The 19228-nt window shown below is 37.5% G+C and overlaps 1 protein-coding gene across 1 annotated transcript in view; it reads right to left on the bottom strand.

Annotated features, from left to right (window-relative positions):
- The window catches only part of RBKS (ribokinase), a 70586-nt gene that overhangs the window by 13435 nt on the left and 37923 nt on the right, over positions 1 to 19228 (bottom strand). The window contains exons 6-7 of the mRNA XM_015620720.2: positions 15723 to 15814; positions 6477 to 6665 (exon numbers count right to left, since the gene is read on the bottom strand). Coding sequence (XP_015476206.1) covers positions 6477 to 6665; positions 15723 to 15814 — 281 coding nt within the window. The remainder of the gene's footprint in view (positions 1 to 6476; positions 6666 to 15722; positions 15815 to 19228) is intronic.

The following is a 19228-nucleotide window of genomic DNA, read 5'->3' on the forward strand; positions in this document are numbered from 1 at the left end:
AAAAAGAAAAAGAAAAAGAAAAAGAAAAACTATACATTTTTGGGTTAATGAAAAAAAGAAAAAGGAAAACTGCAAAGGTTTACTCCTTGCTATATCCTTGGGTAGGAAAAGGTTAAACAGCCAACATTTTTCTTTTCTTAGCAAGTTAGAGAACTGTACATCAGTCACATTGTCTGCCAAATGTTTCATTTACTACCAGCTGCATTTTTACTTTGTTGAGAGATAGCTGAAATAAAATTACTGTTCTTTGTGCAAACGGCATGCTAAATAATGTAGGGCTACAAGATTATTAAATAGCAAAGGCATTTGATAATATTAGAGTCAACCACAAGTCCCACTTCTGCTGATGCACAGAATTTTGAGTAATTAGTCATTGCACAGAGTGTTGTATTTATATCCTCTTGAGCCTCAGACGTTAGGCCACAAAGTCAGGAGACAAAGAATTGCTGTTATTAGGAGGACTGTTTCAGATTTATTTATATTCTGAGTCTTTATTTCAGTGTCCACTTCACTCCTCTGTCTCAGGCTTCCTCCAAAGCAGAAGATACAGCTAAGTCAGAGAATTTTAGTGTAAACCATATTTTTACAGACAAGACCTCTCAACTTCAAGCAGAAGCACTTCAATGAGCTTGCAAAGCCCCCAAAGAAGCACAACTGGCCTGAGGTTATATGAAAAGCCTGGGAAAAAGGCCTCCCAGGTTCTGTTCTGATCTCTAACAGACTTCTCATGGCTTATATGCAACACATTAATAGCAGCTCCAATTTATGGACAGATAAATTTGAATACAAAGAAGACACGTAACTCTTCCAGGGAATTGCACCAAGTCTTTTGCAGAGCCCTGGAACTCTTAATCAGTCCTTTGCTCAAATTGCTAAACCACACTGCCTTCTTTAGACCACAATTGCTGCACAGGCCTGAATATTGTTACATATCTAAAATTATATAGCTATACACTTATATGAGGTTTTATTAAAATAAAGGTTATATAACATCTTCAGAGTTCAATACAAAGCTGCTCAGTGAGCAATCTACTGTTTAAAGACAGCCTTCATAATTCTCTCCTCCAGTAGAAGATACAGATCTAAAAAATTGTTATAAGAAATCTGAGGGAAACAACAGGATTTGAACACTAAACATCTGATGAGTATTCATATTTTAGCAATGAGCCCTTCTTTTGCAGAACTGACATGAAAAAATAATGGTAACATTTTTGATTATGACAAATAGTATGTATCATACCTCTGAGAATATTGCACAGAAAAGGACTATATAGAATAAATCATATGCTCATGTAAAACTTCAGGCAGAGTAGATTAAATGTTGAATTTTATCCTTTCTCCTAAATGAGTTTCACGTTTACAAGACTGGCACTTCAACCTGTGAGCTTCTCTGAGCAGGTTGTGCAATATCTGTATCCAAAATGCACAACCAGACAGTGAAAATGCTGGTAATACAAGAAATTACATAGTAAATGTAATTGTTTTGCTTAGAAATACTGCAAAGTTAAACATTCTAGATTCTCCATTATATTTAAAAGGGGGACCATTGACTTGCTGTGATTACTAGGGGTACCATTGTGAAAAATTATTCCAAATTTTCATTTAAATATTATGTGCCCAAGTGCATCCATTTGCCTTTCAAGAAAATACATATATGCTTAAACCAGACATGCAAATGCCTGATCTCCTGGCTGTGAGTGTGCTAATGCAGGACCTTTTGCACGTAACAGTGGTACGTGTAAACCTAGAGGTCAACTGATGAAGAGATCTTAAATAGAGCAACTATACTATGCATTTAGAAGACCAGATGAGACAAAAATTGGAAAGTCACCCTAAGTGGTGGAAGTATGTGTTCATCATCTTGATCTAAGCTGGGCTATGGAGCAAACTGGAGGTTCTAAAAATTAACTCTAGATGACCTCCTCCCCAAAGTGGGAGCAAGAGCTGTAACCCAGAAATGGGGGGGTCAACAGAGGGGCAGCCTCGGCTTACTTAGAGAGCCCCTCATTTTCCACTAAGACCACTGCACGGGAGAGATTCTGCCAGTGCCAGCTCTCTGATTCGATTCATGGACCCTAGACAGGACACCCCACCTTCAACTGCAAGGAGCAACCACAGACCAAATCCCAGAACCAGCAGACACGTTCCAGCCTGCCATAGCCACTGACCACCAGACTGCCCCACCTCCAGAGACCTGGCATGGTTCTGAAGCCCAGATCCTGAGTAACCTGGAGCTCCAGACAGCCTGAATGTCTCTGTGAAGTCCACCTGCACATACTAAGCCCCAGGCAGGCCTCTGGCAGCACCTCAAGGACTTGACTTGGTTCCTAGCTGTCATTTGAAGTACTCAGCTCCATACTATCCCGTAGTGCTTTTTTTCAAAATGGAAGGGAACTGATCTCACTGCTGGCCAAATTCCAGCTTTGAGTAATTACATTCTTCTGACAAATTTTCTCTGGCAGTTTCAATGGACTATAATTAGTTAATGTAAATAGTGCTGTAAATTACACTTTCTGTGATTGTCAGAAGCAGAGGGGGAGAGTGAGAGTGAAGGGGAAAAAAGAGCAGAGCTTCATTCTCCAATATGGATGATGTTGTGGACTTCTATCTCATCAGACCATGTATGTCTCTGTCAAGAAGGCTTGTTCAGGGCTACTGCAGCAACAGATGTCAAAATCCAGGATCATTGTGCGGTTCATCACACAGATCATCCCCTTCACCTCAAGTACAATTCTGACATGATGGTGTTCAGTCATGTCCCGTTGCTGTTTGTGAGCAGCTGCCATGCACCACCTCAGCTGTGCTTCTGCTTCAGCAGCAGACAAACTGCTTCACACATGCGCAACTGCAAAATATGTGTATATTATTGTTTTCTGTGAAATGCTTATCAGATTTGTGAATGATTTGTGAAACCTTCTGCTACCAACAGAAGAAGTGTCATATAAATGGAATTATATAATTATCCTTCACAGCTATTTTAATGGAGTTTCATGTACTAGTTTCACCTAGAGTAGAAATAGCTTCTTCCAAAAATAAAGTAAATGCATATATTTAACTTAATATAGTGAAATAAATTTAAAAGCAACTACTTAAAGTAATGAAAATAGAATATAATGTATACCTATATTAGAACTTTATTATGTGTCAAATGTCTTGTGTACATCAACTATTTCAAATACAAATTGATATAGCTGTTTGGCTTAACCAGATCTTTCTGTCATACAGAAAATTCAAGGATGACTTTTCAATAATTCACTTATTTTTCCGTTCATTCAAAATTTGCATACAGAATGTAGATAGAAGGAACTAGTAAAATGAAGGGAAAGTTAATTTTCTTAACAAAAACTTATTGCACTATTTAGCTATAATAGGAGAAACAGATGTTTCAGCTTTACAATACCATGTCTTGCAAAACTTCCCTCTGAATGACTATTCGTGCTCTACATGTTTTGGACTGTGTATGGAGAGCTCTGCTAACAGTCATGAGAAGCATTGCATACATTACTAAAGCCCACACTAAGATAATTAGTGCTAAAAAAAAAAGAATCAACAGGCCTTTTTTCCCCTCTTTACAGTATTTATTTAGTGTGGGTGAAAAACACCAGATTTTCAATCTTGAAGATTCATGTTCCACCACAGAGTGGGAGATGGATCCAGCTTTTCCTAGTGTTCTGCCAATAAACACTTAGATTAACCCTCAAGGGCAGGGAGGAAGAGCCAGGCACTACAGCCTATCAACCCTTAATGTCTCTGGTGAACCTGTGAACATGGAGAATGGGGAGCACACAAACTGGGACAAGGAACTCCAATTCTTAATCTTTGTGGCTGTACCTACCCCAGTATTTTGTTGTTCAAAAATTGTTAAAGTTGCTGTGGACAGAAGAAATTGCCAGGGTAATTTCTACCAGAAGTAGCAGTGCTGCAGAGAGGACTTTGGGCAGTGGTAGCAGCCATGGAAAACTTCTACAGTGAAAGGGAACTTTGAAGCTTATTTTGTACCTTGCATGTGTATCTCCTAAATGGCAAACTCTGTTTTTTAATAAGGACTCTGTAGCCTTTTGCAAATTCTGTGATAGAGTACACACGTCATTTAATTCTCTCTCTGGTGGTAATTTTGCCTTCTACAGATCTAAACAGTATCAACACAGATATGGGCACATAACCCGATGTGATCATGCCTAGTCCTTCATGATGCTGAAGTCAGGGCAGTTTAAGATAGCATTTTTTTAATTTTTTTTTAGTATCAAACAGCAGGCTAAAAGCATACCCTGTGGGTAGGTGGCTACTTGGTAAGCCACCATACAAGTCTGATCCTTCCCCTGGGGAAGGATCTACTGTAGACATGCTTCAAGGAAAGTAACATGTCCTACTAGAATGTTTAATGCTTATTTTAATAATAGAGCAATCCAGGTTAGTTAAGGATGACATTATTTTGCTTAGTGTTTGTAAGGATTGCTTTAAAACCACTTGCTTTCAGGCAAAGTGATAATCAGGCTAAGCACTGTAAGACTTTTATAATGGAAGGCAAACACATATTTTTTTTCATTCAGGCTACAAGAATAAACTAAGCACAGCTGTTTTACTGAAAACAACCCACTGGTATTTAAGTAGATTAACAAAATTAACTGTGAAAATCCTCTGCTATGTGGACGCCAATAACCTGTTGGCCACAAGGAGGCAGGGCAAGGATTAAGTAAATAAAAAGAAACTGTTTTTATTTAAAATAAAAAGAATCTTAAAAAAAGAAAGGAGCATTACATTCATTCTGACATGAAACTCCAAACTACTAGGCAAGATAAAAGGCATTTTTCATCCACAGTTTCAGTATTGCTGTTTTATTCCATGAGCAGCAAATCTTTAAGATATCAAACAATAGCTGACCTGGAAGAAATTTTCTCCTTTTGAAGAAGCAGATCACACATATTTCTTCAACATCACTTCTATGTGATAGAGAAAAAACTCTAACAGTAAGCTTTGATAGCACCAGTGGATTTACCAGCTTAGAGCAAGAAGCCATACTGCCAGGTTCACAAGGTGTTGCTCCCAAGCTAATAAATCCTGCTTTGGGATCTCTGCCTTTCACTTCCTTGGCATTTCTAATTCTGGGCTAAAAGCAAGCAAAGGCAATTTGGTGTCTGTAGTCCCCTACCAAGAACCTGTGACCTGAGACAGTGATGTCTCCTTCCCCTAAGTATAAATTTAAGACATTCCAAAAATCAGTACTAACCCAAGGTCAAACTTCTAAATGACAAAGGGGTAAAAGAGGAAAATAAAACCAAAGTATCTCTATTTCAGAGTTATAAAGAAAAAGATTATATGGAAGAATGAAACAACACTTTCCATAGTATCAGAATATCACAGTCCAAACCTATAAGCAATCTTGTGATTGAGATGAGGTGACTTTATTCTTAGCTCTGCCACTACATGTTACTGACCTAGGTAATTTCAGCTCCCTGTGCTTCTGTTTTCTCATCCTTTAAGCAGTTGCCTTTCCTCTTTGTGAAACAGTATGAGGTCCATGGATAAAAAAACATGCTACAAGAACTAGTTGTTATTAATGTAATTCAGATATGGAATGTACCAGATGGTAAAATCTCCAGGATTTTAATGAACTATTGTAACAGAACATATGTAATATGACGTTATTATAACAGGCATTTAAATGTATAGTTAGTACATATAATGTGACCTACTCTGCTCTCAATAACTCCACTGGAATTATTTTGGATTTATGTCAGATAATACTAGGAACACAAAATAGCCCCATATGTGCAGTGCGGTAAGGTTTTCACAGCAGTGCTATCTTAACTATTGCCTGTCCTGTTTTTCTCTTTCCGTGGGGGCATTGTATTTTGTGGTTTCACAGAACATGTTTTCTGCACTCAGTTCTGAGCAGGAAGCAAAGAAGTCTGTTAATGTCTAAGATTAAAATGTGCCTGACCAAGTATCCCTTACCTAGCATCATAAAACAGTCATCATGAAGCAGCAAGAACTTTGGGTTTTTTCCAGTATATTCTGTAAAAATTATGTCTTTAATCACCTTATGCTAGACTTGGTAAGTAATTCACACTTTGTCAGAAGAACCAAACATTCAGTTTCAGACCATGACTAGTATCTCTGTTCTCACATAGCTTGATTTCTAGACAAGATGAATTAAATGAAAGGGCAAAGGTGGAAAAACAACACTGCAGCTCAAGCCAGTCAGAGACAAGTACTTCAGTAAAGGAGGTTTCAGTATTACACCTTTAGTATGTGTAATAGTTCTAGCTCATCTACAATACAGACTATAAAACTCAGGTGAATTGACATTTAATATATGAGACCCTGGAAACAAAATATCAATTTCACATAACAATATTCATATAACAAATTAGCCTTTGTGCTAGTGCCAAAAGATTTGTCTGATTACTCACTGCTTTCCTCTAGTGCTTAAGCAGTCTTTTCTAAAGTAAGACAGTTAAACCACAAAAACGTACCGTAGTGTCCACAGCTCTGACCTTCCCAGCAGGAACGTGCTTTGCAATGGGTTCGTCTTCTGATATCATCATGCAGCCTTCTGCTCCAAGAGTCACAATTACAAACTTACACCCTCTTTCTAACAGCATGCATCCCACCTTTTTAGCATCCTCAAGGTTGCCAACTGGGATGCCCGTTAAAATTTCTGCCTGGAAAACAACCCACACAAATGAAAATCATAATCTTAAAGCATTCATTTTTGGACAACAGTTACATTTGAGGACAGTATTTAGTATCTTTTAAAATGTGTATTGTAGGAGGATCATGAAACCACTTCCAGTGCTGATATTCAGCTGTGTCTTGCTCCTTGCTTGAAATCAGTGTGTACTCCAGGCACAGCTCTCTCTCTAATATACAGCAACCTATGCAAAGAGACATAGGAAGTATGGGTTCTGTTCCAGCTTCTACAACTTACCTGGCATACAACCCTTAGTAAAATCACATTTTTCCCACATGCTTCTGTTTTTTCATCTGTGAAATGGACACAGTGACACAGTCTTGGCAAAAGCATTTTGTGGTTTAATGTGAAAAAATGCTACAAGTCAACTTGGTCACTATCCTTGATGGACATTTATCATTAAGTGAGAAACATTTTAAACACTTTTAAATTCTCACTGTTAAGCTAGAGGCCCATCACAAGGAAAATCTCTTCAGGAAAAAAAAATGCTCAGCCTTCCCCACTCTGTTCAGTTTAATATATATTTTCAGATAAGAATACCTAAAATTTACCTGAAGCCCTCTTTGGACAAAGGCCCATTAAAAATTATTATATATTTGTGTTACAGCCATGTCCATATGCCTCTGTCAACTGTGCTGATTCTGTACAAAATCAGTTAAACTCTTCTTCTAACTGATGGTGAGCTTATAAATTTCTCCCAGCTGTGTCTTAAAATTATTCTCTTCTAGTTCCACCCAACTAAGAGCAAAACTTTCCCAAAATCTGCAATGAAGACTTCAGAATCAATGTTTTCACCACTTCATACTCTTTCTTGATGGCAAGAACTTGACTTGTATTGTCAAGTGTAATATGCTTTTTTGCTTCTTTTTGGAAGGGAAAAGAACAAGAACTAAACAGGAAGAAAAGGAAGAGAAATTGCCTCTTCTCTCAGTCTATCAGGTAATTCTCCTGCATAATACTGTATGCCTTCAACTGTAAGTAAACAAACATAGTACATTTTGCTGTCTTTACTGAATTTTGTCCTGCTTGCCTGAGAAAAGGGAAGCCTTACTGTAGGTTGTATTACAAGGTTGCTGCTGGATCTTGACGAATGCAGTCTGAAGCATTTTCAGATACCTGCTTCATAGCCAAGCATAACTTCCACACTCCTAGGGCTTATTTTCTGTGGAAAACTTACTCTGGAACCTATTCAGAAGCTACTCTCCTGACCTTTGCTGCAAGGGCAGCTCAGCCTCTTGGGAAACTGCTGCTGAAATATTTCAAATTACCTTCCTCTGCATAACTGAAGCTTGAATTCAATGCTCGCAATTCTTGATGTAACAAACTGTAAACTATAGTGATTAAACTAGTGCTTGATGGAGCGCAGACCATGCCTGTAGTAAAAAGAGGGCGGGCAGGCAGCTGGGGACAGGAACTACTACAGCCATCTACAAGCAAACCGCCCCCAGCTGTGAGTCAGCGCCCGCTGCTTGCCACTGTCATTTCCTGAGTTTAAGCCTGATCCAGACGACAGCAGCCACCCTTGGGCTCTGAAGGGCCACATTATGCCAACACACTCCCTAGAGTTTATAGTATCACTCGCAGAGCACTTAATAATTTTAATTTTGAAACACACATGACCAAGTTCTGCAGTCTCTACTTAGATAAATGCACAAATTATTTCAAGCAATGTTGATCTGATCGTTGTGAAGCAGAGCCTGGTGTGGCAGGGTTTGGTTCTTTAACTTGTGCACTGCAGGGGCAAGGCATGGTCAACACATACACACAATTTAAAATTACTTTTTTTAACCACACTGATCCTAGAAAAGAATATATTAAGATATAAGAAGGCAAGTGAACCTGTCCAGTTTTCTTTTTGGCATGCCACCATGCTGCTCAAACTTCTCTTGCACTATAAACTGTTTAAGCATATTAAACGTGTTTCAGTTTTTAAAAAGTTACAAAAGTATTTTCAACCTAAAAAACTTTGTTTCAAAAAGTATCTCACAAAACCTTTTCAATGTATCTTCTTGCAAGGTTTCCACAAAACCAATTCACAAATAATGGTCTCAGAGTCACTACAGATAGATGACATACAATATTAAAATAAGTATGTACACTCTATTCAAGTGTCTAAAGAGTCCAAGTCTCTTCATGAATTTTAGTATCTCTGGAGCAGGAACTATGTATTCCTGTATTCAGAACACCTGGTGCACTGTGTTAAAAGAACAAAAATAATTTAACACAAATCCTTGAATGAAAGAGGCAAACTGAATTTTCAGGGTACTTTAAAAGGGGGAATAATCCCAAACATTATGCCTCTGTTGCAAAGTCTCCAGAAGGAAAGTGGATTTGGTTCTGGTAGAGTAATAGTAAATCTAATATTGGTATATCTACCTGGTATTAATACTTCCGTGAGGTCATAAGCAAGGTAAATGAAATATTTAAATATAATATTATTCCTAATGACATGCACAATCTTTGTATGCTTAGCATTAAGAGAGTACTCCTCTTTGTGCTTCCCATGCCCCAGATCAACAGGATTTTTTGCTTGAGTAGTGAAAGAACTGTTTTGGGACAGGTATTTGTAGAAATCTTTCTTTTCATCTTTACCCTACTTACATCAATAAACAAAATTATTTTGAACAGAGTCTGTATAAAAGTAGATCTTTGGCTGCTTCAAACCACTATCATCTAACTGATCTACAGCAGGATGGTACAACTAAAAGCACTGGAACAAGCTGGAAGAACCATAAAAGCAGCAGAAGCCAGACAGATTCTGTGCCAATGATTAGAGATTGTGGTAAATGTTAACTGATGTTAAATACTGTGGTGAGTTTTTAAGTTCCTCCCTTCAGCAGAATCTTATTTTTAAAAAAACCCTGCGGTACAATTGAGGGAAATAACTAAGGGTTATGTAAAGAAAAAAATAAATAACAGTACTAAAAAGCCCAGTGTGGACATTTGCCATCATACTGTACAAAAGAGCAGCAAATGAATTTTATTTTTCTGCAGCTAGTCTCTTAAAACTACTCAGTTAAATGGACTAATTAAAGTAAGACAACTTTCCACACAACTGCTGTCAGAATAAAGCTATGATGGATATTATATAATTAATCTACATATTATTTTCATAATTTTGTTTGCAAGACTGGTAAAGAAATTTAACTAAAGCTTTTAATTTCATGGCTATGAAGGTTCTTGGCCATAGTTGTTACTAATTTTAGTTAAGTCTCCATCTCTCTTTAGACTGTGGGTCTAATCATGGAAGCTGACACAAACCAGAAGTGCTACATAAAAGAAAATGGCCCTACTTTTTCCCTACCACTCTTGTCCACACGGCCAATTCTCTTATGCCAGAACAGCCACTTGTGTGCTGGGCCTGGAAACTGGATTGCAAGGCGCATCTGTGTTAAAATTAACACCACCCCGAGTCCCACATTACTCCCAAAAGCTGATCCAAAACAATTAATTTCTTTCAATAGAAATAGTAATTTACACTGGCTGAAACTGAGAATGATCCTAGCACACAAACATTTGCCAGTTGTTCCTAGCTGTGGTGCATTTGGGGCAGCCACTTCCAGGGAGATATTCTGGATCCTCTGCTTGGCATTTGCAAAACCAAATCTGCAGCACTGTATCCTAGTTTTGGGAATGCTGGCACAAGTAAGACACTGCCATACTTCCCTTGCACACTACAGTGGAAGGCCTTCAAGACAGTCAGAGGACCACAGACCAGACCATACAAGAGGAGGCTGGGAGAAGCAGGCTTGTTCAACCTGAAGAACTCCTGGATAAGTGGAAAATCTAATTGCTGTCTAGGGCAATTTAGTCGGTGGGTATAGAGAAGATGAAGCCAGAGTCTTCTTGAAGGTGCACAGGGATAGGGCTAGAGACAACAAGCACAAACTAGAACATGGGAAATTCCAATATTAGGACAAGCTTTTTCACCATAAGGGTGATGAACCAGTGGAACACATGCCCAGAGGTCATGCATTCTCCAACCCTGGGAGATTCAGAACTTGACTGGACAAAGCCCTGAGCAATCCATCCTAAACTGGACAGGCTTCACCAGGGTTTTGGACCAATTGAATATCCAGAGGTCTGTTCCTAACTTCCACAATTCTCTAATCCTCAGCAAATATAAACTGGTGAAATAAAAAGAAGTATTAATTCTTTGGGGAGCAGTCTATCATTTGGACTGGGTTTTGTGCACCTAGCACAATAACAACTTTGCAAATGTTGCCAGGTACTACTGGAAGAGAAATAATAAATAATAGCACGGAAACTGTCCCAGTTTTAAGGCTAATGCATGTAACACTTTATATGATAATTTCAAATACTTTTAATTTCAAATATTTAAACACAGTAAGTCAGCTACAAACCTGGCCACTACCTTAGGAGATTTCTTTTGCAAATGACAAAACAAGAACTCAGTCTCATTAATTCTAACACATGTGAACAGTCCCCAAGAAGTAGTACAACAGATTTAATGTATAAGAAATTGCAAGGTCATGCCACAAGCCAAGCTAGTTGTAGTTGTTTCAAATTATAAAATTTTTACAGACATACAGGCAGAAATACTTATTGTGCTAGAATAATTAAAAACTGATAGAAATTAAATGGCCTGAAAGTATTAATTTCACTCCCAAAAGTAACAGCTTTCATTTTAGACTAAATATGGGAAAATTCATAGTTTCTAGCAGTGGGTTTTAGGACAAAGATGGAAATAAAACATACTGTGAATTGCTGGCAACTTCTACGTAATGGCAGAACAGTAGCTTTCCATTACTTAAAATACAAAAGGCAAGCTCAAGAGATGTTCTGAAATATTTTATTTCTAAAGGACCTGCTTTTGTTTTGACTCCTAGAGATATCAATTATATTTTCTTAAGGAAGATTTTTCTTAGTACTAATCTGTCTATATTAATAAGAATTACCTTAAATGTCCTTATCCCAGACTACAAAGTTTTATAAACTTCATATTCTTTGAATCTTGGAAAAGGCAATAATGTCTCTTGATTCTGAACATACTGACAAATATTTATTCCAAGAAATTATCTATCCCCTGTTAATAGACAGTAATACTTAAAAGGAAACAGTAGGAATGTATCTGTTTGTCTGTGTTATTTTTATACATCTTATAGCTTTAACAAAATTGGCAATTAACTTGTACTGCTTTCTACTATTGAAGCTCCAAAGTATTCTACTAGCATTTAATTAAATCTTTGCAAGGCCTTCTTTAGATCAGAAGTCTGATACCCATCTTACATTAGGGAGAAAGTAGTTTCCAATTTTGCATTAAAAATAGCTTGTCAAACTCAATCATTTGCTGTAACCATTCAGGAGGTTTTTTTGTCCTGAAGGGCTCCTTAGTATTCTTTCAACAGAGAAGCAGCTGTTCTTCAAAACATTTAGGATCAAACTGAAATTGCTGATGTGCAGTATATTTTGGTTCCTAACCTGCAGGGCTATGTAACTGCATGCACATGTTAAGAAAGAAAAACGACACATGAACTGTATTGACATTGTGGTTATGCCTAGAGCCATCTGCAGCAAGGAACCACACAAATATGCGGGGAAAAAATGGTAAGTATTCCAAAGAGCTTGTCTTGTATAGGGTTGTCTCTTTTTCAACATTTATAGATGACTTAAAAGAACAACCATTAGTTTTCACCAGGATGACATTGGATACATTTATTTTTCATTAGAAGAATTAAGGGAATGGAAAACTAGCACATTCCTGCACAAACCTCAGGGATTAGGCTGTGCTACATCTGGGAACGAACAAACTAGTCTCAGCAAGTTTGAGCTTTCTGGGAAAAGATAAAACAGGCTAAGTAAGAAAGAATTGATAACCTTGAAGATTTGTTCTGACTTTTTTGTTCATGAACCACATAAAAAGAAAGTAATGTCAGACAAAAAAAACCCTGTTATTGCAACAAGCAAGAGTGAAAAAAACAGCTTGAGCAGACGGTTCTAGACAAACTAATGGTATATAATTCACTGATAGTGTAATTTTCTTTGCTTCTCTCTAGTACGTAAATCCATAAGAACAAGGCATGCTGTTATACCAGATACTGCATAGGATTTCATTAAACCCTAAAACATTTAATAAAAAATGGAATATAAAGTGTTGATATTGTATTTGATATTTGCATGCTTGAGAGCCAACATTCCATGGCTGACATTATAGCTGACATCTTTAAACTTCTATTCTGTGACAAAGGCATTGCAGATCAAGACCCCAGCCTTTAGATCTGTAAATAACAGAAACTTCTGACTCAGTAATAATGCAGCTAAACACAAGGACCATCCCCTTTTTCTCATCTTTAATAATATAAACACACAGACTATGAGATGTCTTAAACTATATGGCTGGTGTTCTGTTTGACAGCCAACATAATTTTCTGTTACAAACATACTGTTCATCTATTATTCTCAAACCACAGGACTTTATAATAAAAAAGTATTTCTTGGTGAACAAGAAAGAGAGGTACATTATGATAAAATTGTGATGAATACTTGTAAATGTAAATTACTAAGAAAGGCAAACCAAGCAAGGAAAAAAAAAAGCTGTGCAAATTTTATCTTGTCTTGGAACACACATCTATGTTAAAAAGAATGTCTTAGAGGCAGTTATCTTTAAGATTTGTAGAATTAACTGGTTGTTTATAAGTGCCATGCAGAGACGTGCTAACCTTTATTTGGGTATGTAAACATTTATCTGTATATCAAACTTCTAAAGTGTATTCATTACAGAAATCTGAAATTAGAGAAAATAATGAAGGAAAACAGAAAACAGATGGTATTTGAACATACAATAACTACTAAAGAAACTACTATCAAACTTGTGACATAAGAAAAACAAATGCTTGATTTTTCCCTTTTTTCTCAGCAAAAAGAAAGGAACAATGGCAATGGTTCATCCCTGAAAATCAATTCAATACAAATCAGACATACAGAGAGAAGGAAATCAAACAAAATTGAATATTACACTTGTGCTAATACAATCGATTTCACTGCAAAGTTTCAAAAGGTTGTTTTTAAAAACAAAGATATTTATGAGCCATTGTTGTTCTCAGAATATGCTGTAGGAGTCCTACACTTGGATTTATGCTCCCATTATATGGCTGGCAGGAACTCCCATATGTCTAACATTTCCATAAATTCAGAAGAGATGAGCCTCCTCAACAGCAGAGAGCATATTTCTGTGCCTGACCTTGCATCCAGTGATCTTAGCTATCTTCACATGGTAATTACTTTTTAAAAGAAAATATCACAAAAGAATGCAAACTACCCCCAGCTCTGCAGGGAAAGGTAGATGAGTAAACAGAGATCTATTATAATTATACACCTATAATGTATATTTATTTATTTTCCTTTAAATAGAAGTAATTTTCTTTTCTCTGTGTGGTGGTAATAATACTACCCCTACATCCAGCAAGCTGCACCTCTCAAAGAAGGCCTCTTTCAAGACTGCCCCCTAGCAATAAATACAACAAAAGGAAAACTTGTGTGATGCAAAGAGGGAAAAGTCAGAAATAGAGGAGTAATGAAAAACTAAGTTTTGTTTCTAACATATGGGGGATAAGTTTTTGCAGGAGGGAAAAGGATTAACAAGTGGCATTATGAAAAAAGCAAACAAAAATGACGTTTACTAAATAGTGGGAGAGTATGGATGTTCTTAGCCCACAATGTGACCCACTGCACCATTTAGCCAATCCAGAGGCACAGTCCAGGCATAAGAGCTTTCTGATAGCATTAAGAAAACATGATACTGGTGTTCTGCAAGTCCCCTGAACAAGAATAAATACTTTGCCTTAGCATTCTTTTCATCACATAGAATTGAATTCTGATATCTGTTGAGCAATGTCTGAGACACAAATTGTATCACTGACAGTTATCCTGGAAATTCTGGCTTCCAGAGACCTGAAGAATCATGTCATCTCCCACCTTGCTATTTTGCTAATTCTTGAATTCTCTGGAGTATGTGAACTTGGCAGATACATAATGAAACATGCCAGAATAAAATTTAGATGTCCTTTTGGGTTACTTAGGTTGACCCTTAAATGCTAGAAGACTCACGGACTGTGAACTTTTGGTATAGTCTGTGATGGGGTTTAATAAAAATTTCAAAAGAGGGTAATTGAGTCTTCAAAAATTTACACTGACAGACATTGTCATCATACAAAAAAGGCTACAAGTAAGCAGGGCCATGCTCTTCTCTTAGCTCTTCCCCATCCGCTCCACCCAAAGGGATCATGTTCATTGCAGAAATCATGTTTCTTAGAGATAATTTTAACTCTGATCAAGGCATGGTTCCTATTCACTAGGTTACTTCTCCCACCTTCCTGTTTATATAAAGAGAGGGTGAGGGGAAGGAACAAAGCATGCCTAGTCCTAATAGGTAACAAATTTAAAAAAAGGTCTTGTGAGATGAGGTTAATTTGTCTCATGACAAAATAAGTTTCCTTTAGGAGAAATAACACTAGAATTAGAAAAGAGAGAAAAAGGAGGGGGGAAAAAAAAGAAAAAAGGAAAAGATACAGTTGAAGGCCAGAGAAGATTCACTGAAAACAGATCTGACAGAAAGAGGCATATGAAGCTTCTCTTTACCATCAAGGGCAGCAAGCGTGCATCACCTCCTGGCAAGAGAGTTTAAAACTGTCAGAACACTCTGGCTAATGCATTCCTGCTAATCATATCACGAGACCACAGAACAAGAACAAGACTGTATTTTAATATTTACCACTCAGTGATAACATTTAACAAGTGTCCTTTTATGGATATGTTTTGCTGATCTACTTGTAAGGAAGACTGGACCCAACTTTCCTGCTGCAAATTTAATTTCAAGTGCAAGCTAAAGTTGTTTTAGAATACTCCTTTTTGCTGGTTAGGTCAGGAATCAAACCTGTCCCTCCAAATGTCCTGTGTAAGAGGAGCATGGCTTAATCTTCCTGCTCCCTATGTTGCATTTCTGAGAAGAGTATAATTCTGAAATTTCCCTGCTTAAGACTCCTTCTTTAGCATGACATATGACCATTACCTCGGTTTCATTGCAGCAGAAGATATCAGAATAGGTATAAAACTGTGGATCTAGGTCAGCCAGGGCTGGAGCTGGATTAAACAAAGTCTTTACTGAAAAAAAAAAAAAAAAGAAAAAAGAAAAAAGAAAAAGATAATCTAAATCTGGAGTGTTTTAGATTCATAAACCATCATTTGAAAGACGATTGTGTTTCAATCACAGACCCCAATATTTATTATTAACACACAAATTACTCTCAGTTTCTGCATCCTTGTCTTATACAAATACTAAAAGCTTTATTTATTATATTAAAGTTACATTAATTAATGTCCAGGCACCTGCCATGATGGGAACATGATAGAAGAGTAACAGAAAAAAACCCTAAGAAATTATTAAATTAAAAAGAGAAAATACTTAGACATTAATGCAATTTGTTTAATTGATGATGCTTCTTCCATGATATTAATAAGTTTCACAAGAACTGATTCAGTTCTAGAATTTTTCAGTGTCATTACCTGAGTTCTGTGCATGAAGAATCACTAGTTATGGAGTAACGAAGGGCATGTCCAGACAAGAAGTTAAATGTACTTCTGAATGTGTTACCTAACTTGTTCAAAATGCCACATTATAAAACTGTAGTGTAGACAAGGCACTGTATATTTTTAATACGCTATCTGGCAGAGATAGACGTAAACCTAACATGTGGTAGAACATGTTAGTTAACCCAACTTTAAACTGTAGTAGCCTAAGGCTTGTAGCAGCAGCAAAGGTTTGTCATGAGGACAGTGTGACTTATTCACTATTAACACAGGAAGTCTGCAGCCTTGGTTTTTTACTTTGCCAATTCTATGATTAATACTTGTGTCTTAACCACAAGGCCATCATTTTTAAATAAAGCACACAGTCTTCAGAATTATTCCTTGTAGTCAGTGATCAAATCTTCCAATTTGGATGCCTAAATTTTCGGTCCTAAACACATATTTAGACTGTAAACTGTAGCATGTAATAGTCAGACCCCTTGAACATCTCTGAATCCCAGTTCAGACAGACTAAACAGACAAAGATGCACAGAGACTTCTAAAATCTGAGTACCAAGAAGTTTAGGTGATTAACACTAACACTTTGAAAGTTATAACCTTTGACTGTACACCTTCATCATGCCACTCTACCTGCCTCATTAAAAACAGAATTAAAGTGACAAAGACTTCTACTGCAAAGTCAGAAAACACCAGGATTAGGAATTCCAATGAAATCTTAATTTGGCTCCCTTATATAATTACAATACAGTATGTATTATAATAAACTCGTTAATTATATGATCACATACCACTGAAAAACAGCATGTGATCACATAATTAAAGACTGCAACATAATACATATGCAGAAAGGAGACAAATTAAGGTTTCACAGGCAACCTTAACTCTTGCATTTCCTATTTTCTTAACTGCAACACTAACGAAGTTTTCTTAAACATAAAACTTTAAGGTATACTTTCCGAGGTAAAACAAACAAGCAGCACATACTAGAAAACAGTTGAGTTTTCCAGTGGCATATGTATGGGCATAAGTATGGGTCAGGAGCAGCATTGAAAGTGTTCCAGCTTGGGTTTTAAGTAACACAGACTTATCATGAACACAATGTAATACACTACTGTTAGTTTTCTTCCATATTTACTATCTGCTGAGCATGGGAGGAGCTAGAGGAACCCTAAGAACCTCTTTCAGGTTTTGAAGAAGAGCATGGCTTTTGAGCAGGATAATCTGTTTGGCTCTCCTGACAAACTTATTTTCTGCTGAAATTCTTTCACAGAATCATAGAATGGCCTGGGCTGGAAGGCCATTTTCCCTTGTCCTGTTACTAAACGCTTTGTATAAAGTTTGTCTCCATCTTTCTTATAGGCTCTCTTCAGCTATTGGAAGGCTGCAATTAAGTCACCCCTAAGACTTTTCCAGGCTGAACAAACATCCTCTGGTCATAGGAAAAGTGCTCCATCCTTCTGATCATCTTCAGGAGGTGGCCTCCTCTGGATTCTCTCTAATAGGTCCGTATCTCTCCTGTACTGGGTACCCAGAGCTGGATGCAGGGTTCCAGGTGGGGTTTCAGCAGAGCAGAGGGGCACAGTCTCCTCCCGGGCCCTGCTGCCGATGCTGCTTTGGATGCAGCCCAGGACAAGTTTGGCTTTCTGAGCTGTGGGTACACATGGCTGGCTCATGTCCAGCCTCTTGTGCACCAGTACCACCAAGTCCTTCTCCCCAGTGCTGCTCTTGATCCCTTCATCCTCCAGCCTGTGTTGATACAGGGTTGCTCCATCAAGGTACAACACCTTGTACTTGGTTTTGTTAAACCTCATGAGATTCCCATAGGACTACTCCTCGAGCTGGGCACTTCTTTCCCTTTGCCAAGATCCATTCTCCTCAATGAGTTTTTATTCTTTATACCTCCTTGCATAGGAACTATGCAATTGTAACCTTTTTCACTCAACTTTCACCACATCATATCTCTTTATGGCTTACAATTCCTTTTCCCAATTCCAGTGCCCACAGCCTGCTCCCTGACTCTACCATATTCCAATCTACTCCATATTCTACTCCATATTCCACTCCATATTCCAATGTCTATTCAACAATTCCTAATCTCTGTTCCAATTTTGTTCCTCTTTCAGCTTCTGCCTTCCTTCTTCCTCTGCCACCCCAAAAATCAAGAAAATCTCTCCTACATTTCCTTTGCCTGAAATCAACTCTCCATCCCCATTCCCAAGTAGCTTTGTCTCTTCTGTGTTGAAATGGAGCAAGCTCCTGCTCTGTGCTTCCTGAACCTATAACAGATCCTTAACAGTATAAAAGAAAAGAAGTTGCCTAAAACCAGATTCAGTAATTACACTTGAAGTCATGGTGCCCAAATGGACAAGTGCCTGTATGGACAGATGCTCAGGGGAAGCTAGCTGTGAAACTCTTAAGAATTTTCTGATGTCTGTGTGAAAGGTACTTATTATCCAGAGGTTGATAATACAATTAAAATCAGGCAGGTTTCCATACCGTTGTGAAGGCTTATCTTTAAAAGAAAGCTTCCTTGCTATTAAGTCTTAAGTAAATTTTAGGGTAGCTGGTATTCATAATTCAAAAGCTATGGTAGGGTAGGAGGCATTTTTCATTGCCTGGTTTCTGCAACCATAGTGCTTTGGCAGGAATCACAAAGAGTTTAACCACAGACAAACAGCTGTTATGAAAAAATTGTAGCCTAAGACTAAAAGCTTGAAGCATGCAAAAAATAGATCTGTTTCTTGAAAGTGACATGGAACCTGTAACTGAGGGTGCTTCCAGCTCATTCTTCATGACAATATGAATATGCTGGGCATTATCAGCCATCTTTTATGGAGTCTCTTATTAGAGAAGTCCCAAACCAGACTTTTGGAAGCAGCAGCAGCTTCTCACCATTGACCACCAAAACCCTTTAATTATCCAGTCATATTTATACTACAATTTACACCTACTTCATATAGTCCTTTCCTCCCTCCCTCCCTCCCTCCC

This window comes from Parus major, chromosome 3, assembly GCF_001522545.3.
Source record: "Parus major isolate Abel chromosome 3, Parus_major1.1, whole genome shotgun sequence".
NCBI classification, from domain to species: Eukaryota; Metazoa; Chordata; class Aves; order Passeriformes; family Paridae; genus Parus; species Parus major.